Source organism: Mytilus edulis, chromosome 7, assembly GCF_963676685.1.
Source record: "Mytilus edulis chromosome 7, xbMytEdul2.2, whole genome shotgun sequence".
NCBI classification, from domain to species: Eukaryota; Metazoa; Mollusca; class Bivalvia; order Mytilida; family Mytilidae; genus Mytilus; species Mytilus edulis.
This window is the reverse complement of record NC_092350.1, coordinates 18,259,037-18,282,160: the sequence shown is the minus strand read 5'-3', so window position 1 is coordinate 18,282,160 and position 23,124 is coordinate 18,259,037. Positions and strand designations below refer to the sequence as shown.

At 33.2% G+C, this 23,124-nt stretch overlaps 1 protein-coding gene across 5 annotated transcripts; it reads right to left on the bottom strand.

Annotated features, from left to right (window-relative positions):
* Window positions 1–368: 368 nt before the first annotated feature.
* Window positions 369–15,026, bottom strand: LOC139480904 (uncharacterized). 5 transcript variants are annotated; one of them, XM_071263848.1, is made up of 5 exons: window positions 14,857–15,026; window positions 14,274–14,349; window positions 8,161–8,211; window positions 5,985–6,088; window positions 369–2,802 (listed from the first exon to the last, which is right to left on the bottom strand). In XM_071263848.1, exons 4-5 carry the CDS (start codon window positions 5,988–5,990, stop codon window positions 790–792), a joined length of 2,019 nt encoding a protein of 672 aa, XP_071119949.1. In that variant the 5' UTR covers window positions 5,991–6,088; window positions 8,161–8,211; window positions 14,274–14,349; window positions 14,857–15,026; the 3' UTR covers window positions 369–789. The 5 variants fall into 5 exon arrangements, with proteins under 5 accessions (XP_071119949.1, XP_071119948.1, XP_071119947.1 ...); XM_071263847.1 differs by lacking the exon at window positions 14,274–14,349 and having other exon boundaries at window positions 14,857–14,996; XM_071263846.1 differs by lacking the exons at window positions 14,274–14,349; window positions 14,857–15,026 and adding an exon at window positions 13,184–13,302.
* Window positions 15,027–23,124: the final 8,098 nt, after the last annotated feature.

The following is a 23,124-nucleotide window of genomic DNA, read 5'->3' as shown; positions in this document are numbered from 1 at the left end:
TGTTCGAACAATAACACGACCACTTGGAGAAACAGTGTATTTGTAAACGCGCAGATGCCCTTTGATAAAAAGTTGATTGACTGCTTTATCGGACTTCAATCTTTTTGATCTTAATGACTTTTCTTAGTGTATGTTAAAGGCAATTCATAACACCAAACATTAATATTGTTTTCGCAATAGTCCAGTTATATTTCGGTGGTGCTTAACTTTTGGCGGACTGTATATAAGAACTTTAATGACTATCATATATATATATTGTCTTTTTTGGCACATGATATTAAATTATGATTTATTATAAACGTATAGAAAGTTGTTTGTTGTATGGGCCAAAAATGTGCGGTGTACCGGCATTTGAATATAACAAGATATATAAATAATAAGCTTTAAATAGTTTTCAACATTTTACAAAAATATACTTAAAATGAAAAACTATTGATCGTGTACCCGTTGATGTAGTTTGTTATAATGTTTCAATTTCACATGTAGTATATCCGACTGAACTTATAAGACATACAGTCATACTGATGTCATTTTATATGATGTGGATATTTTGTTCAGTTTTCGATGAAATGATTAAACTTCAGGTACCAGTTTTTAGTTTGAGTATGAGACGCGAATATCACTACAGCTCTTTTATAACGACATTCTTAATAATCATTTTCTTTTAAAAGTTTAACCATATGAGCCTCCATTGAAAATCTTTCCAGATGCCACATCCAGGATAGTTTTCTTAATAAACACTTTTCTATAAGGCAATCCACCACGGGTAATATTTTGCGTAATTATACATCATATGCAATAACAATAAAGTTCTCGAACTCTATCGCGCATTTGGCCTATTCTAAGACAAGCTGATTGGTTCCCATACTTATTAATACGATTAATATCACCAAGAATTTTAATATTGTTTTTATCGTTGTATTGCACTGTTGCTTCATATAAAGCATTACCTGGGTTTGTCCAAAAAGTTATACGAAGTCGAGTTTGTTCGGCAATACTCCACAAATAACTGCGGAAAGAAAAGGATCGCTCTTTTTCTGTATCACGAACCATGTTAGAAAAAACTGATCTCGCACTACGAACAGATTGAATTACTACTTTGGCACATTTTGATTTTACTGCTTCTAAAATATCATTGATTTTATCCACAACAGCATGGACTGAATCTACTACACGCTCGTCCTGTATTGAAACATTTTTTGTTGTATAACAGGGACAGTAATGTTCAGAAATATCAGCATCTATGCAACTTCTAGACGATGGAATTTCACGAAACAAGCTTATTCCTCGAGGCAACTTTTTAAAATCTGATAAGCTATCTTTCTTTTGAAAATCTCCATGCAGTATATCTTTCAGAGTTTCATAAACGTCAAAAGCAGTTGTCATTCTCTCTGTATTTATTTTCAAATTCTTGTGAATGTGGTTAAATCTTGATTTAATATGATCTGGTAAAACAATGGTAAAAAGAGGTAGTAAATTTGAAATTCGACCAACTTCTGTATTTTGAATTTCACTATATCGAGGTCCGTGGTCGCTCATAAATATCATTATGGCATTATCAAGTTTCTTTGATTCCTTCATCCATTTGAAGAATTCTAGGTAGTCATTATCAGCCAAGCCTACCATGTTTAGAAAGTCGTGACCGATTTCATTTGTCCAAGCAAATGCAAATTTTCTTTTCAATTCATAATTATCTAAAAAACGCTTAAAATATTGCAATATTAATTGGTACTTATAAACATTACCAAAACACATAGGAGAAGTATTACCGAGGGGAATATTATGATGTTGTAAAAACTTAAGGGTATATTCAACAGCCAAACTATTAGATTTAACTTTATCAATTGCCTGAAACAGAGGCTGAATATAATGATGAGACGGTTGTTTTCTAAAGATGTCAACAAAAGTGGCAACCTGTACCCAGTCCTCCGCGTACATATCTATACAACCTTTCTCGGAATAATTGTTAAACATATACTGTATGTTGTTTATACCCACTTTATGTTCCTCGCCGTATGCTTTTAATCCAGTAAACAATGGCAGTAAATTCGGATATGAACCATCACCGACTCGCGTATATCCTTTAAACATATAAGCACTCAAATTATGTCGTAAAAAGTTTAACGTTTTCGGAATTTTGCGTTCTGCTATAAGTCTTGATAGAGAATCAATACCAATGATATATACACTTAAATTCGTTTTAGTTTCTTCTGCCAGTTTACGATTATCAAAAACTTTTTTACTGTCAATATTCATATGCAAGTTATTATAAAGTAGTTTTCTATTCGAATCATAACATTCTGCATGAACAAAGTCACCATCTAAATAAGCAGGTTGAACATAATCCACTTTAGACGAGAATTTAATTTTTGACTCCGAAACCCGTTGTATATATCGATATTCACATTTTATATCTGAATAACCAGAAAAACTTACAGCAGTTTTATTCATTGTAATATATCCTTTAGAATCAACATACAACAAATCTAACCAACCTTCGCATGGTAAGACCTGTTGATCCCAGAAGAACTGGTCCACTGAATGGTCGTATATATCATACACCGGAAGTGTACATGGTTTATTAACATTCGGATTCCGAAAAACATGAAAGACAGGAAGATTGTAACGGTAATTCAAATAAACAAACGCAGACATGAAAATGAAAAAATATATTAACTTAGTGAAAGTTCTTCGTGTTCTTGCTATCTTTATACAAACATATCTCAAACTTTTCTTCACAGAATAAACTCCATATATTAACGACACATGTTTATTTTGTCCTTGTCTTGTCATTCTAAACTCCTGTAAAAGACAAAACATTAATCAGTATGTTACAGGGTGATTTTAAGTATACAGATGATGACCATAAATAAAATTGAGAATGGTAATGGGGAATATGTTAAAGAGACAACAATCCGACAGAAGAGCAGACAGCAGCTGAAGGCCACATGTTTACTTAACTTTGCGAAGACAAATTTATTCGTACTACCATTCGAATCAGTTATACGGCAAGATCTGCAACAAGGAGCAGATATATCTTATCCTGTAATTAACCATAATGGCACAAGAGAAACGGCCACAGTATGGCTAGAATTTTCATCTGGAAAACAGAAAACAGTTGGCATATTTTTGTTTTAGAAATTTCACATGTACAATTGGAGTCCAGCACGGTAGCGTGTTGTGTTGGATAAATCTTATCCTATAAATGTTCACCCAGGGTATCGGACGATTTACAGACGCCTCAAGGAGATGCTAATATACCTTAAGTATTGACACAGTCAGATTCATGCTGAAAGATGTAATTCCTACCACAAAAATGACAACTAATCAGAGTTATAATATAGCGGAACCCAGTGAGGGCAAACTGCAATATTTTCGATCGACAATTTTCTTGAAAAAGATTGAATATGCGAAATATAAAGGCGTCATATATTAGAGCAAGCATGTTGATAACATCAATTAGATATAAAACTGCACATGTGCTTTTATTTAAAAACATAAAAGCCGGTTTTATATAAAATAAAGAGATGCGGTATGATTGCCGATGATCCAACTATCAACTAGAGATCAAATGACGTAGACGCTAGCAACTAAAAGTAGTCGTACGGCCTTTAAAAGTTAGCAAAAACCAACACTGTAGAGCAAGCTATAAAAGCCCAAGTATAAAACATTTTGAAAAATACAAATTGGAGAACCAGCGAATGAAAACAGCAACAAACGATAGCCACTGAATTACAGGCTAATGGCTTTGGAAAGACGCATACAGAATTTGGCGGGGTTAACCCTGGTTGCTAGTCAAACTTAATTACGCCTTAGACATATGCTTTTAGATGTTCATTAGATAACCAATGAATACTAAAGTACCGTATGGGTTCCTTCTTGAAAAAAAGACAACACAAAGAAATACAACGTGGATGTACCACTCCGTCTGAAATGGCAATGGAATCCGTGCCGTTCGATCAGTTTTACAACCATTAAATCGAAAAGAATAAGGAATCGTTGTGTGTGGCACTTTTCCCCTGATGTCAGTAGTTGGTATTGCAATAGGGACGTGTAATAAACTCTTATATAAAAAAAAAAACCCGAAACTTTACCACGTCGTGGTCGTCTAATTTAGTGCCTGTAGTGCTCACTTATATTTTATATCACTATAAGATGTGGTTTTGTTTTCGTACCATTATAATAGTTACTAAAATCATAACTTGTTTTTAAAATCTATCATTTGATCTACCTTCTTGATAAATGATAATGCTTTTTCCATTTATAATCCTTACAAAATATGAAAATGTTGCACAGCATGTAGCTATAAAACAAGTCCGATGACCTATACCTTTAATATGTTTTTTAAATATTTGAAATAGCACGATATGAACTACATTTATGAACTTAACATTTATCATTGTTTTTATCACAACCAATAACAAGCTACCAGTACTAATACTGCATGTGCAATCAGCAACACAGAACTTTTTATTTCAGATAAATTCATTTCGCGTTTACTACTGTTTCTATACTAATTCTGTGGTAAATTCCATGAACATATTTTTTTGTTTGTCGTATTGCTAATGATATCTGCCACGTGTCTTTCAAACGTAAAGCTAGTATTACATCCATTAAAAAAAGTATTAAAGAATGAACATGTGCTTTCGCCCTGTTTTATGGATGGAGGTTTCAAATGATATCAGTAAAAATGACACGTTACTGAATAAACGCAGTGCGTCCACTGACCAAGCAATAGACACTTGCTTTGCCAATAAGTTTTATAGTCACCATCAACGATTCGATGTGTCAGTGTCGCACCTCAAGACAGACATGGTTTAGCCATCTACAATTATGCTGTCAAAATAGTTGACTGATGTGTCCTATTCCTCTGTCGTGAGATGTTTTTTTTACCATTGAGTAAAGATTGCAATGGCGGGTGAATCATGCATAGCAGGAAAACCTTATTGTGTCAACTCTCCCGGATTCTCTCTTTTAATTTGTGCTATGTATATATAGTACCATACTTTTAATTAAAAACAAATGTATATGTCTCTACGTTTTAATAATCCGTTTAAACAAATGCCAGTCAATAAAATGAATAACTGCTTAAACTTGACAAATATGTATATTAACTTCTTTAAGCTACATAATCTTAAAGGCCAAAAAGAAGAACAGAATAGGCTCTTTACATAGATAAAGTAGTATTACAAATAAAGGCAACAGTAGTATACAACTGTTCATTTATTCATACAAGAAACCCATTTTGTGCCAGTTATAGAAAATAAGATTCGACAAGAAATTTTTGAAGATACACAGCTTTATCACATCTCAATCTTACAATTTCGCTATTTATACTTATAGAAAACAAAACCACACCTTATAGAATAAAAGACACTTATTCTAATCAGGACGGTCGTATATTAAATGTAGAAATAAACAATAAATGTTTTCTGGTTAAATCTGTACAAATCAAATGATTTTAAAGAAAAACATGAATACTATCTTTAAAAAAGTAGATACATAAATCGATGAACATGGCTTGTAATTGTATATGTAAGGAAAAAGGAAGACAGAAAAATTGAAATTTAATATAATAGGAAGATGGCCAACAAATCCTGAAGTTTAAAAAACATTAATCAAAAGAAAAAACAATAAATTTTATAGATATATGGAAGTAGACTAGTGTACTATTACATTCTACTGGACAATACACGTGAAGAGAAGAATAAACCAATGACCTTGAGGCAAGCAAGATTGACTTTCTTCTGATCAGTGAAAAACTTATCGAGAACACAGATTTCAGACCAGCCATGATCTCAAGGGAAAAAACTTAACTTTAAAAAACGCATTATAGATTATTTTCGACTGCTGAGAGGATCGATGATAATAAACTTAAAATGGTTCGAATGAAGTTATAAGATTATATCCTAGTAGGACATTGAAAATAAAGCAAACAAATCTACCAGCATGTGTTATCTGTAAAGTGACAGGCATTGACTTACCTTCATTATTTCATTGTGTAGTTATTTCAAGTAGTTATGACAAAAATGTATACACCTTCACAAAAAATTTATATTGATAAGCATGTCAAATTCTTTAAACCGTTCTAAAACAGAAATAGTAACAGTAATCTATATTGATGTAAAGTGTAATTATTGTATATCTAAATACAAAATAAAACAGACTAGTGTTTATGAGCTAATACAAGCAAAGTTATTTTTAAATGAAGAAAAAAAAACACCACAGAAGCTCGTCAATCACCTGTTAAAAATATATTTAAATCTGTAAAATTAATCAGTTCCCTTTTATCAAAAATAAAATTCAAATGTGGACTTGTATGTAGAGGCGTCGGTCGATATTTCACGGATGGCATCATGCGTACCTTTCACAAAATTATTATTTTAACAAAGAAATAATAAAATCATTACTGTGACATTTATACCACGGTTGGGTAAAATAAATAGAAAATACCTGTACCAAGTCAGAAGAATATGACAGATGTTATCCATCGTTTGATGTGTTTTGAGATGTTTATTTTGCCATTTGATTTTATGGACTTTCCGTTTTCGTCGGAGACCGGTATTTTTGTTAAGCTGGGGTCACACATCCACGATTTTTACTGCCGTCCTTGACAGGACCATTCCCGATTAAAATTTATTAAAAGTCTGATCAAGATCCTATGAATCGTGGATGGAAATTCAAACTTTAATTAAAATTTGTAAAAAAAAAATAATTTAGTCACGACAACAATCAGATATTGTTCAGGAAGCGTCGATATTCAACCGTTTCCAAGCGAATTTATCCCGATAATCCCGTTCTAAATCCGCTTCTAATCCGATTTGTATCTTACGCCAGGTAAAATTCGACCGAGTCTGTCACGACTGCGTCCCGATTCTACCGAAAATAATCCGACAGAGATCAGCTAGTGACAAGACAGTGAACGGACGCTGACGGAAGTCATCCGTTCGAAAACTGTCGGCATACTCGGGATGATCAGGTACTGTCGAAACGTAATCCTATCACGGTCCGCTCTATCGCATTGCAAACGGCTTTGTCTGGTCTCAGTCGTATTGTGTTCTGTAATTGTTGGGACATTGACGTGGGTATCATTGACGAATTTAGAATTAATAACGGGACTGTTTCGGAACGGTTTCGGCAAAAACGGTTCGCAATCGACAAGATCTGGATGCAATCTGGACTCAATCGGCAGAAAAAAGCAATGAAAGCAGAACATTGTTAAGAATTCGATCCGATACAGCAGAATCTGTCATGACATAGGCACGATTGTAATCCGACTAGACAAAATCGGCTGAGTTTCCCCGAATGTTACGGGACGCACCTAACTGTCGGGGTGCTTTGCCGAACTATTCGGACCCTTCCCGACCAGTAGGAATCTGTTACGAACTAAAACGACTGCGTTCAGACAATAATAGGACATTCCAGATAATTGAGGATACTAATCCGACTTTTTCACTTTTCATGTAGTATCGCTGTCTGATCTCAAACGGGAGCAATAATCGGGAATGTGTGAACCCCGCATTATATATTACTTTTCAATATTTTATACACTTTCTAATGTTTTCCGAAGATGCATACAGTAATAATACTAGCATGACAAAATGTACAGTCAAAGTAAATCCACATATTCTATTGAATAGCATAAGAGGGACGACAACTGAGATGCAGTGTGCAAACTTTTTCTTATCACGTGGTACTATTTTTTTGTCAATCCCTTGATAAATTTCATATAAGGAAAACATATCAAAAGTTAGGTTAAATAGATTTGCATAGCGTACAAAATTATAAGTCTGTTATCTTTGATTCCCCGCCCCAAAGAAACAATAAATAAGAAGGACGTTGTGTATCTGCATATTACCCTTATATTCTATTGTAAGCCTATGCGTCTATGTTGGTTAGGCATCTTTATCAGCAGGCACGATTTTAAGCGATACACCTCGTACCTATGATTGTGGCTCCGTATGGTTCAAATTAGGCAAGTAGCCAGTTTCAGGGGAGTTGATATCGGTAAACATTAGTGGACGATATCCGTTCGTTGTCCGCCCAATGATGGCAAAATTATCCCAAACAGTGACCCTTTTGATCAGGTGTGCTAAATATATATACTACCACTACGTTCCCCTCTTCAATCAAAAGACCTTTAGTTTAAAATATACTCACGTTTAAGTCAAAGCGTCTTTTTGTTTGTAATGTTTGTACAACCTACATATCCTGTAAGACAAAATAAAGTTGTGACGTTATCCCGTGACAAACGGAAATATGCAGTAATTAAACAGTTTTTTACATAGCAATTATAAAAAATCTTAAAAGGTAACAGGAAATGAGTATTCAATATAATATGATTGCTATTATTGTACATTGACGTCCCGTATTCACTTTCTTTTTCAAATGCAGCTAGTCTCATAATTCAAATACTTGTAAAAATGTACTTGCATTGCATTTATCTGACCTATATATGATATAGTGTAAAGAAAAAAAGTGTTTGGACTTTAAAATTGTCGATTTTTATTTAAAACGCATAAATCATAAACGACTTCAGTTGCAGATTAAGAAATTTTCAAAAGGAGGGCCCACTGACTGCATAAGAGGGGCCCCGCTCCAGTCATGTGTGATTGCTTAAATAATATTCCAATTGTTTCATAAAAGAGTAGGCTCATTCCGCCTGTGACCTTCTAAATCAACCTTTGGTCTTACAGATAGAACAGAAATACATGTATACTTGTTTATCAAAATATCCAAAGATACAGGATAAATCGGATGTAATGGAAAATTCTATTGTATATATATATGTGTAAGCGTTTGTAAGCACCACTTCTTTTTGACCAATGTAAAATAGATTGATTCAAGTACTAAATCAAAATTTTACACATACTTATACTTACAACTGTCTCACCTACAGGTCAGGAGACAGCGATGTAGTTAAAATTTTAAAAGATACAGTCTGCAGTTTAAATTTTCTAGACCTCACTAACTTTGCCGACCCTTTGATGAATTTTAGGAAAGAAGCTTTAAAAATATTTTTTTTTTGCTTTAAACGTTAAATGTTTTTTTGTAAAGAATTGAATAACTTTGTCCGACCTTCCATGGATTACGAAACTTAGATTCTTCATTATTAAGAAAAAACAGATCAAATATTAACACGAATTATTCAGTCGTTATGTTCGCTGATCTGCTATTACTTTATTAACATTGTAGCATGTAGGAGAGATCGATTACAGGGAGGGACTGAATTAGGGTTAAGCAAATACGTTGAATATCTAAATAACTTTGTTTTGGATTTTTAGATAACATTCTTGTGTTTAAAATATAAAAACTCAAATGAAATTGTCAATTGGTCAAGGAATTTTACAAAACTTTGACTAATGCTTCTTCCTAATTTGGGGATCATTGCTGAGTAATACATCACGATAGATTTTTTTTGTTTCTGTACTAAAGTTTACTGAAAAATGAACATAGTCAAATGGCAGTCAACAAAATTTACTTACAGTGACTTATAGTCTGACTAATCGGTGGCCGCTCCTGTAGTTTTTCTTTATAAAAGGGAAATTAAAAAGGTATAGGCAGTGGAATAAAACATGTTTTTCCCTTTGCCTTGTGGGACATTGAGGTTTTTTCAGCCTTGAAAAGTCACATCTCCCTCAGGTGATGCTCTCAGGAAATTAGTCTAAATAATTATGACATCTTGAAAGGCTATTATATTTTTTTCTTTGACGAATTACATCGCAGGAAGGCGTCAAAGAAAAAAATTTAAAATAGCCTTCCAAGACGTCATAATTATTTGGACTATCAGGAAATATGATTTTTCTTGCATGGGTGAGCAAATGTTCATATCTCCCCCAGTCACGGGAAATAAATGTATAATAATCACCAAAAAGTTAAAACAAAAAAAAGAAAGAAAAAAAAATGAACTCCGAGGAAAAATCAAAAAGGAAACTTTAAGTCCGAAATCAAATGGCAAAATTAAAAGCTTAAACACATCGATCGAATGGATAACAACTGTCATATTCCTAATTTGAAGCCGGCATTTTCTTATGTAGAAAATGGTGGATTAAGATAAACCTGAATTAATTTATTGAGGATTAAAAATTAATAAAACTTGATACCGAATGAAAATGAATTGCTTTGCTAAGTTCGCACCAGCGGGCGTATGACATTAATATATTGCGCCGATTTTTAAAATTTTCATTCTTTCATTTGCGCTGATTTCATTTTTTCATTTGCGCAGATTTTATATAGTTTGACATAGGTTAATTAAGTATATACTGGCCATATATACATATTGGAAGGTCAGTGCAAATGATCGCGAGCCAGGTATACTTATTTTTTCTACAAACTTCAATCTTGATTGTCTTAGCAATGATATATCTGAAATATTTATAGATGAAATTGTTAAGTGCTGTCCGAAATAATTTTATCAGTTATATACTTTACACGGATGTAAAAATGGAAACTACGTAATATGTACCTCTTACCAACGAAAGAGGAACAGTGTTATGGAGTGATGTGGAAAATAATTACGATCTCTGTCGTCAAAATCAACTTTCCTTTGTGGTCGAGGTTATACATATTGTGTTTGAACATGCAATGCATAACGCAATTGTGGATGCTCTTCCACAATGAAGAATGTAGGAAAGATGGTTGTCGTTTTCATCTGGCTCAGAACTGGTGGAGGAAAATTCAGTCTGCTGGACTGAGCAAAGAGTATAAGCGAATAAATTTTAAAGTGACATTGGTAAATGTAGATTGGCGCAAATGCAAAATATTTACTATTTGCTTCCCATCCTAAACAAAAGTATGTAAACTTGAACCTTGTGAAAAAGCGTAAAATCAAAAAAATACTGAACTCCAAGTAAAATTCAAAACGGAAAGTCCCTAACTGATTCATCAATTTTAGAATATTTAATTGTCGTTATGGTGGCTATATTGGTTGGACGGCTACATAATTTTATATTGGCTGGACGATTGGGGTATTCTTAACTATTTTAAACGGAGAATATCAAGGAACTGATTCCCTGGACAGACAAATTTAAAAGAATTAAGTTAATAGTCCTGATTTTCATCTAAAATGCGGTTAAGTTTGTTGTTTAAAGCTATCGGATAATGGTCATTCAGCAGCTTTACTCGAGGAAATAGACAATTAACACAAGTTCTTGTCTTCTACAGTAACTGAAAACCAACAGGATCGTATTCAGTAATTAACACTCGTCTACACAATTTGGTAATTTTAGGCAAAACTCAAAAACTTATTCTAAAATAAAAAAAATAAAAATAATAATCAATTAAGGTGGTATGTGAGTCTAAAATAAAAATGATAGAATTTGTTCATACTTTGCCAAAACGTTGTATCTATTGATACATGTTGAAAAATATAATAAAAATGATAGGTCACCGCGCATTTTCTCAAGCTACAGGACGGGACAAAATGACACATTTTGTATGGATTATACAGGAAAAAACACTATTTTGTGATTAGAAACTAAACAAAATGATAGAATTGTTAAATACTTCAGAAAAAGATAGCTTTCAGACACTGCTTTGAGAATATCAAAAGAAAAGATAGGGTCACCGTATGTTTTTTCCGGCTAAAATACAAAATAGGAAAAGTCCATACAGAATCCTTCAGAAAATGCACTTTTTTAGAGTGACTTCCCCTTAAAATGCCAATTTAAAAAAAAAATAAAAACAACCAAAAATAATTAATATTTGCAAAAATATCATTATTTAGAAGTTATATTCTTATAAATTGGTACTTTTAAATGAAAATGTACATTAAACATCTGCATTTCTGCATCAAATTTTGCTAACTTGATGGAAAATCTGGACCTTTGATTCTCTGTTTTTTACAATCCAAGATGGAGGAAGACCCCCATACCACCTTAAATTTGTTGGTGGTTGCATGGTGTGGTTTGTAAAACTGTTAAAATATATTTGGTGTTATCCTTTTCTTTAAATATTTAATTGAATATCTTTAAAATAAAATGCCATTGCAATCTGTAATTTTCCGTGACTGATACATGTATGTCCACTCGAACGCTTGTTTCAATATTTCCTTGTTACGAATCATTTAAAAAAACCTTTTATTTCGAAACTTTAATAACTCTTAGTAAGGATTTTTTCAGACATTATTCTACCTGATAAAAGGATTACTATATCTTAAAATGTCAATATTTGTAGTAATAAAACATTTCACATTTCAATATAAGATATAACTGAATGACTGTGGAAAAAAATCGATGAAATAAAGATAAAATGAAATTGAAAGAATTTAGTTGTAAGGAGACAAATATATTAAAGGAGCCCGTGTTGCTCTCCAGTTATGTATGTATAATATAAGCTCATTCTGAGTAGTCAATATATTGTATAACTGTTCTTGATTGATAGTCGAGTCAGCGGAGAAACGTTTGGATATAGACACCATCATGAGTGATGTCTCAGAACAAGTTTAGTTTCAATTGCATTATTAGTTGCTTCATAGGAAGATAAATTTATTGAAGTACCAGTAAATCCCATGCAAAACTGAGCTTCCAAGTACAGGTACTGCTGTACTCTCCCAGGCTATGCTTGTAGTGCAATCATCTGATATATAATGTGTTTAAAAACTTATCAAATATACCAAACTTATAATAAAACGCCCTAACGTTAGTATACATAGACTCGACTGGTCAGTGGCGCTTGAACTAAACAGTTGTAAAGCCGAATCAAATATTACGTGTACAAGTATTAATAAAAAATTCCGAAATGCGTGGCAAATTCGGGTAAGGCAATATTAACCTGGGATTTTAAACCCATTTCACAAAGATTTATTTAATCACATTTGATCATGATGTTACTTTAATATGTTTCATGGTAAGTTTTATTTACAGTAAAGTTAGTTATACTGGTTGGAGTGCTTTACGGCTATACTTGACTGTTCCTTAGCAAATTGTATTAGATTACAAGTCATTTGATGTACATTAATTTTATATAACTGAGTAGTATACTAAAGGAAGTAAAATAAAATACTTATATGGTAAACGATACTTCTACAGGTGTGTTCCATTAATAAATGTGACTTTACCTGATTTCTAATAAAGGTTGTATATTAAACCAGAGACATATATATGTCTCTGATCAAACTATAGCGATTTCTTATGTTTATTTTACTACTCAAGTTATGCTTTTTTCCAATTATGAAAAGACTTACTGATATAACATCAATGATTCTACATTGGTTCAGTGTTCCTCCATTTTTAAGTTGCAGCGACGGCAATACTGTTTATAATAATCTCTTTCATATGTTTTAATTTCATAAAAAAAGGTAGTGAATTGTATGTATTATTAGGGTCTCCATTGGGGTTCTGTATTCTTTAATTTTTGAGACTATTTTCTCTAAATTCTTTTAAATGTCCTGTTATTCTATATTCTTTATATTGTAGCACCCTATTATTCTCTATTCTTAATTTTGTGGGCCTATTTTCTCCTCTTCTTATTTATTTTCCGTACAATTTGCCCATTATTTCTATCCTGTAAACCCAATAAACGTATTGCACTGTGTCATATTGCATGTATGGCATTATATATCATTTGTGTAACAGCTGTTATGGTATATATAAACCTTAAATCAAAATATAGTATGAAATTCAAAACAGTGTGGCTGTGGCCATTGATTGACACATTAAATTCATCCATTGACTGGGACAATTTACGTGAACGTTTGTCTGTAACGACCACTGTTCACGACTTACCTACGATAGACATTTAAACTGCGGGGTCACCAAAGGTTTCTAAACGCCTTTAATTATAAAGTAATTCGAAAAAATAATCAGGAATAACCTTTATGTTTTGATTTATATAATTGGTATAAATCAAAACATCGTGTTATTTCTGATTATTTTTTTCGACTTACTTTATTGAGGTGTTGAGAACCTTTGGTGACCCCATAGTTTAAGTGTCTTTAAAAAGTACATAGAGATCAGTGGTCGTAACATACAAACGTTCACCTAAATTGTCCCAGTCAATGGATGAATTTAATGTGTCAATCAATGGCCACAGCCACACTGTTTTGAATTTCATTCTATATGAAAAAATAAATTCAGATTGAATATGTAAATAACACCTTATAATTGAAGCACTTTAATAGTTTTACCTTCATCAGACAAGGTTGTATAAGTACCAAAACATGCAAAGAGCTATATAGCCCAAATATGTATAATGAGGTCTAGTAATGGACTTCTGATAATACGGATATTAAGGAAATTTCAAGAAATATTGACATTACAACAGTGTATTTTGACATTTTATTGTTACTTCACATATTCTTAGTCTATTTCTGGTCAACTGATATTACTATCCTTTCATTGTGTAGCAAAGCTATATAAAAAAAATTTGAAACATATTTTGTCACACATTGATTTGCAATATGATAAAACATTTAACGCTTTTTGTCACGTTCTAAGAGAATTATTTTGTTGCTATGCAATAATAACGATTGTTTTCTAAATTTTGTGATCACTAATTTTTTTTTAGATAATATTTGTTCTTGTGAATATCCTATATATTGATTAGTGATTATAAATAAATATATTTATATACCCATGAAAGGATAAATTAACACAAATTCAATAATTTCTTATTAAAAGGTTAATGTTCTTTTACGATTTATTGACATAGTGTCTCAAATATAGAATAAGTGATCACGTTGTGCCAAATATTGCGTTAGGGTTCTCAGTTTAATTTACAATCTTATCACATTATTGGCGTGTGATGCTGGATTTGAGTTTTATGGATGTTTCGTTTATTAGTAACTTAAAACCACATCAGCTAGATTTGAGTTTTATAGATTGGATATAAATGGCAAAAATGAATATTTGTTCTTACCTTGGAAAGCGGCATACACATGTGACTTTTATAATATGTGTGTGAAAATTGATAACCCAGTTTACTTGAATTACTATACGATTTCTGTTCTCGTAAAATGTAAATATCTTTATCTCATTGGCAGATTTTACAATCGCATTAGTTTATTGTAGGAAAGCGTGTATGGACCTAGAGTAATTGTTGAATTGGTTAACGAGAAGATTATTGGTCTATATTTAATGTAGAGTTATCATTTAGGATAATATCGTGTTAATTAAAAAAAACCCACAAATATCGTGATATTCAGTCTATTATTATATCCTGTTAGTTTAGTACAATGTAGCGTAGATGTTACGTATTTTTTGTTTATTAACGTCCATGATATATTATACAAATATAGCCTTTGTATGAGGTCGATACAAGGATATATTGATCTGAAAGAAGTATATTGACTGAGGACGAAGTCCGAGGTCGATATACTTCTTTGGGGCGATATATCCAGTATTGACCTAGCTCATACCAAGGATTTGTATAGTAAGACTATACAAATCCGGCCTTGCTCATACAAAGGCTATATTTGTTATATTATTAATTTCCGACCATATTTGTATCAAAATCGTCATTTGATTTTGTTTGAATTTTTAGATATTATATTGTCTCCTTGACAATAACAACATATTAGTTTTTATTCAATTATTTTTGTTTAGCAAGTTATGTATTTTAAGATTTTTTCCGGGGCCGTCAAATAATCGTTCAAAGATATCATTTGTTTGAAAATGTTTTTAAAATAATATCCTGAAATTCATTACATGACGTCACAAAGTATATCGATTTTTAGACATTCTAAAAATAACCTTGCAATATGCTTTTTGCTGTGCAATATGCTTTTTGCTACCCGCCGTTTTCTAGTTACCTTCGAAAATACAGTTTAACATGTGACTATGCCTAATTAAACGAATCAAAGGAGTAGGTCCGGTAAGCCCCATTTTGGCCTCAAATTTCAGGTTCATCTAACGAAAGTTTTTGGACATTTTTTAAACACTTATAAAGTGTCTATTTCAATTGATTCGATCAGTTTCTGTGAAAGATTTAACTGATTTAGTCATTAAAAACGCCCTGATTCAAGCTTAAATATGAAAAATCTATCAAACATGCCAAAAAACGTCTCTTTTCAGATGGTTTTTGTCAAAAATGAAAGTGGCCGCATCCGTGTTCATCCTCAACCTTTATACATGTTTTGTATTATCATCAAATACAACTTACATTTCAATATTATTAATGAACACGAATGCGGCCACTTTCATTTTAGACGGAAACCGTCTAAAAATTAGTCAAAATGCTAAAATTTTGAAGATTTCAGTAATTTAGCATGACTTAATGATGCTAGAACGCGATATTTGTGTATTGTATTGTCAAAAACAGCTCATATTTATGTAGCAGAAGCATTTTACTTTTTACCATAACAAAGCTACAAAAAAGCTAAAAGAAGCAAATGTCAAATTTTCAATTTTGATAAAGGGAGATAACCCAAAGTAACACCAAGATGAAAAGCCAAACTATACATGTATGCATACTTTATAATATCTGCATTGTAGAAAGAAAGGTCTAGTCTGTTCATAGTTACACATGCTTGTTATATACTTATTGTTTTAACTTAATTTTTTAATTTACTTGTATGCATTTAAATGTACCTGTTTACATTTTCAAATATTAGCCATAGTGTCTACATGCTATTTTTCTATCACAGCAAATGGGATAAATTATTATTATATAGATCAACTGTCAGAATTTTGTCAAATCTAGGTGATAATTTCTTATATATAATCACTAAAACTTTCAGGGATTATGTATAATCACTAGAAAAAAACATCAGGGATTATACAGAATAACTGAAATGATACTAAAATATATAACATATTGAAATATCTTAAAAGTTAACCCTAATATATCATAATAATAACCTTAATATTGTAAAACGTTAGGCATAATTTATTAATATGAAAAACAAAAATATTGAAATGTTATACACAAAATAATCAAATGATAAGCACAATATGATTAAATGATAAGCAAAATATATATGGGATAATTGATGTTTTGTTTTTAATACTGACTTTATCAGTAATAATATCAAGCTAGCCCTTTTTGATATTGACTGTATTAGTATTAATAATATCAAGCGAGACCACACGGGCGGGTTGATGAAGTCAGTATGAAGATATTAAATTGCATAATGATTATTCTTTTTATCGTATTGTTTTAGCATTTGTTTTTAGTTGAGAATATGAAATAATTTAAAATGAAATTGTCATTAAAACTATTTTTATGCGTACAGTTGTTTTGATAAATGTTAATGTTATGTTTAATATTTTAATATTAAACATTTTATTTACAAACTAAATTTGGATGGCATCGACTATTACACATTTGCCCTGATTTTCTACAGGCATATCTATCAAATTCACATCTGTTTTTACCACAATATCAACATAAAAAAAAACAACCTTTTCCTCCACATCAAATCAGATTTTACGGCACGTCTCAGAGAAATAGAGTTTTCAGCACAAACATCTGAAGGTACAAATTGTTCCAATGAAGGGTAATCAGCAACCTCAAACTGCATGGATTTCTTGTATTAAAGATCCGAGCAGGATTCTATGCTATATAGCAAGGCGATATCCTTCTTCAGCCTTTTCGTGAATATTGACCATTAGTTTTTTGTGATCTCCCTTTCCTGGAACCAAGGATTTGTATAGTAAGACTATACAAATCCTTGCTGGAACCACTAGTGTTATTGGTTTGAGATATCATCTTTGAAGCTTTTAATTATTGATAATCCCTGAAATCATATTAGGGAATTTGTAGAATAATAATTAAAATTATCAGTGATTATATAAAATCACTGGTCATTTTCAGGGAATCTATGTTATCAATAATGTTTTTAGTGATTCTACATAATCCCTGAAAAATCAGGGATTCTACATACAAATTCACTGTAACAGATACATACAAAGAGAGACAACTCTTATCTTCCTAAATTTCCATGTTCAACCCTTACATAATCAAAGAAAAGTTATTAAGTTACTTTCATTCTTATTTTCTCATTTAATTATTAAACATAACTGATATATTGAAACTACATTGTATCAAATAAGAATTAAGCCTCAGATATAAAATTGATTAATAGATTTGAAATTTATTCATATAATTATTCGTACATAAATGATAGTGCATCATAAGCCTCTAAAGGCTGGTTGGTATAATTATACATGTTTATTGAATGTTCATGTTTAAAACTGCAATCAATTGTATTTCATGTATATGTGTAACGTGTTTGGCTTATGAACTATATGTTCGTATCCGTTTTCACAGAATCTGAGACACTCCAATATCAATCTTTTAATTAACTCAAAAACCCAACTACAACTTGGAGGCTTTACTTAAAACTACAAGACCAACTTTGAAACTTAATAAAGAAATAACACTATTTACACAAGTAACTTTGTATCAAAAAGTAGTCTGAAAACTAGAACCTCAATTTATCCTTGATCCTTTCACTGACTCCGAGGTCCCAACTGATTTGACAAACAATTATATTAAACTTAAGAATAAGCTTCAAAAATCCTAGGTTCCTGAAACACCTAGTTCTGAGACACCCAGTCTCTGAGACAACTGGTCTCTGAAGCACCTAGTTCCTGAGACAACTAGTTTTGAAGCACCTAGTCCCCAGATCACCTAAGTCACCAGATTATTACAAGCTATCTGTTCGAGGGACTGCGACCATTCCCGAGAGAAATTACAGTTTCGGAACAACGCGGTAGCTTGCAATAATTGTAATACCTAGTCTCCGAAGCACCAAAGTCACCAGACTTTTACAAACCACCTGTTCGAGGGACTGCGACCATTCCCGAGGGAAATTACAGTTTCGGAACAACGCGGTAGCTTGCAATAATTGTAATACCTAGTCTCCGAAGCACCAAAGTCACCAGACTTTTACAAACCACCTGTTCGAGGGACTGCGACCATTCCCGAGGGAAATTACAGTATCGGAACAACCCGGTAGCTTGCAACAATCGTAAAGACTTCAAAAACCGCTTGCTTCAAAACCACAAGCTTTCAACTCAAACTAGGTTTACAAACTTTCCTTTTAAACTACTTTATTGGCTGGTATTCACTTTCCGATGTTCATCCGTCGACGGCCAATTAATAAAAGAGCGACTTGCAATGAATCGGTGTCTTTATATACCAAGAGCGCGGACCTCGAAGAGAGCACCCTAGCAACATTTAACGCGTCTCATAACAACCAAGGATAAAAGACTGATTTTATATGTACTATTCGTTAACGCATTGTTCAAACGGGTAATTTATTATTGATAACAATTAAACGATAAACTATAGATATTGTCTTATGCCTAAACTGCATTTTTGTCACATTACCCACGCCTCCGATTTCATGCGTCCTCGCATGACTAACATACTTTTATTTCCTATTTGTATTTACACAAAGCAACTGAAAAGAATAAGTTTTAAATGTCCCTAACAAATTTTGCCTCTGCAGCGGCCCCAAGGAGCCTACTCTTAACGAAATCTGCAGGAGGGGTCTTTTACATGCACAGGGCGTGACATGTTCCTGTACATGGGGCCTCGGATTTAACGTCCCCATCCGACGGACTCTACATGTATATCTATATATTTTTTTTTCTCTTTGCTGAGTGTATTTCAACAGACCTCAACAGTTACAATAACAATAACATTTTATAAAAAACAACAACCAAACATTGCTATCGCAATTACCAATTAAAACTCAACAAAATATAGAAAATTCTTCCTGAACTGTGTGTTTTAATTCTTTATTATTTCCAATATATCTATTAACAGTTTCGAGAAATTTCAAAAGATCAAGTGATTTTTCATTTCTTGGAGCCACAAATTTCACTGGTCCTGACGGCCTTATTGTGCTCCTCGTTTTAAGACACATTTTATTAACAGTCTCCACATCTGTTTTGGGCTCTCTAACAACTTTTTCTTGTATCAGACTGTTTTCGTCATTATTGGCCAAGTTCTTCAACTCTACAAGATCTGACATCTCTTTTCCACTGTCGTGTGTTTGATCTTGATCTTTTGGTAGCTCAAAGTTTACAGCACCATTACCCTGGTGACACCTTGTCATATGACGTCTATGATATGCTGTCTTTTTATACCGTCTGTTACACTGGTAGCATATCAACTTGCTCTTCTCGTGATCTTTATTTATAATTATAATACCAACTTCTGGCTTTGGTATAACAGTTTTTTTTATGTTTCTAGACACCATTACTTCACTAGTAGGAGGCAGTTTTATAGTTGTTGCAACATCTATCCTGTAGCAGCCTATCTGACCTTCAAAATGTAAACGGTTCTCTCTTCCGTTTACCCAAATGCTACCTTTAGTAATATTTATTACACAACTATGGCTTCTTTGAAAGTCTATTCCCAATATACCATCTACGTTTAGGTCTGCTACTACAGCAATGTTTGAACAAACATGTCCATTTAAGTCAATGTCAATTATAGTTTTCCCAAACAGAATTAAGGGAGAACCATTTGCAGTCAGTATCTCTCTGTCCATTGGTGACAGAACCTGATATTTCATACTGTCAAACATCTTTTTTGAAATAAGGGATACTGTCGCCCCTGTGTCTATAAGCATCTTTGCTTTACAACCATTGACCTTAGCCTCTATAAACATACCAGCCTCATTTGCTAATTTGTTAACTCCTATTACACCGTTCTGTTTTTCATGTGAAACTTCGGGTAGGTTTTGGGAGTTTGGATGTCCTCTTTTCACACTACTATCGAGACAATCTTTCTTGAAGTGTCCAAATTTTCCACAATTGAAACATCCTCGATTCTTGTGATTCTGGTATTGCGCCCGAGTCTGCTTTAAAGCTCTAACTTCTTGCTGCAGATCAGTCAAAGCTGTCTGCATGTTTTTAAGTAGCTCTACTGTTTTGTCGCTAGCGTCACTGTTGGTCCCGTCTCTAGTTATAGCCCTTGAATAGCCCTTCCCATTATCTTGCTTAATTTCGGCCTTATTAAAAACTTCAAGTTCAACAGCGTGTCGAATCGCGTCGTTCAAGTCAGCAGGTCTAGCTTGTTTTATCCTTAGCCTCATGTCTACACTCATGAGTCCGTCTATAAACTGCTCTTTAGCAAGTGTTTCCCTAACGTCATTTGGGGCTGTTGGATATGAAAGGTTCGCTAAGCGTCTTATGTCCTGACCTAATTCCGGAAGGCTTTCTAAAACCTTTTGACGACGCTCCCGTAGTTGTGTTCGATACAACTCCGTTTGATGTGCAGGCGAAAATCTCTCTTCAAGAGACCTAACAAGTTCTATAAAAGTTTGTCTTTTATCTGTGGGTAGATTTCCTAGTACCCCCTGAGCTTGCCCCCTCAATGAAACTGCCAAATACAAACCCTTTTCTGTGTCTGTCCATCCATTTATACTTGAACAAGCTTCGAAATGAGATTTGTAATCTATCCATGAGCCCTTGCCGTCAAACGTAGCGGGCTTTATAATAGTTTTGCTTTTGTGGATAGAATTGTCTCCCCTATGTGCACGTATTTCGTCTTGTAATTTTGGCATATCTTTCTTTCGCCTTCCAGTGACGGAGTTTCTCTCGAGAACAGAGTCTGAATAAGTTCTCATCTCTGGCGTTAACTTTACCGAAGCTGGGATATGTTTATCAGGTATTGCAGGCCCTGGCATAACTTTTGACTTAGTCGTCCCTTTCCCAACATTTGAACCTTGGAGTATATTGCTGCCTGCAACAAAGTCGGGGTCTGAAATTCTAGAAGTACCAAATACAGAGTCAGATTGTCTTGGCCATGTTGCTTGATTGATAGAAGTTGAGTGAGAAAAGTCTGGGACATTTTCTAAACTCTTAGCTCTTAAGCACTCTATTTCCTTGTTTAATCTATCTAACTCCTTGGTCAAAGTTCTGGTTTCGTCACTGTAAGGGTCATACAACGTTTTATCTTCTCTGTATGTTCGGGACATATTTTGAAGAATAAATTAAACAATGTTCCAAATATATTTTATTAAACAATTTGACAATGAATATATTTACAAAACAGTGTGTTGATTCTTGCAATTAAGAACAAATAGGAAATAATGACAATAAAACAATGTGATTATTTACATATAATACTGAAGTTTCTCAGATCCCACCGCTGCTAACCAATTTTGTAACGTGTTTGGCTTATGAACTATATGTTCGTATCCGTTTTCACAGAATCTGAGACACTCCAATATCAATCTTTTAATTAACTCAAAAACCCAACTACAACTTGGAGGCTTTACTTAAAACTACAAGACCAACTTTGAAACTTAATAAAGAAATAACACTATTTACACAAGTAACTTTGTATCAAAAAGTAGTCTGAAAACTAGAACCTCAATTTATCCTTGATCCTTTCACTGACTCCGAGGTCCCAACTGATTTGACAAACAATTATATTAAACTTAAGAATAAGCTTCAAAAATCCTAGGTTCCTGAAACACCTAGTTCTGAGACACCCAGTCTCTGAGACAACTGGTCTCTGAAGCACCTAGTTCCTGAGACAACTAGTTTTGAAGCACCTAGTCCCCAGATCACCTAAGTCACCAGATTATTACAAGCTATCTGTTCGAGGGACTGCGACCATTCCCGAGAGAAATTACAGTTTCGGAACAACGCGGTAGCTTGCAATAATTGTAATACCTAGTCTCCGAAGCACCAAAGTCACCAGACTTTTACAAACCACCTGTTCGAGGGACTGCGACCATTCCCGAGGGAAATTACAGTATCGGAACAACCCGGTAGCTTGCAACAATCGTAAAGACTTCAAAAACCGCTTGCTTCAAAACCACAAGCTTTCAACTCAAACTAGGTTTACAAACTTTCCTTTTAAACTACTTTATTGGCTGGTATTCACTTTCCGATGTTCATCCGTCGACGGCCAATTAATAAAAGAGCGACTTGCAATGAATCGGTGTCTTTATATACCAAGAGCGCGGACCTCGAAGAGAGCACCCTAGCAACATTTAACGCGTCTCATAACAACCAAGGATAAAAGACTGATTTTATATGTACTATTCGTTAACGCATTGTTCAAACGGGTAATTTATTATTGATAACAATTAAACGATAAACTATAGATATTGTCTTATGCCTAAACTGCATTTTTGTCACATATGTACCAAGTTGTACTTTAATAATAAAAATATCTATCTATCTATACGTACAAACGAAGCGCACATACGTACAG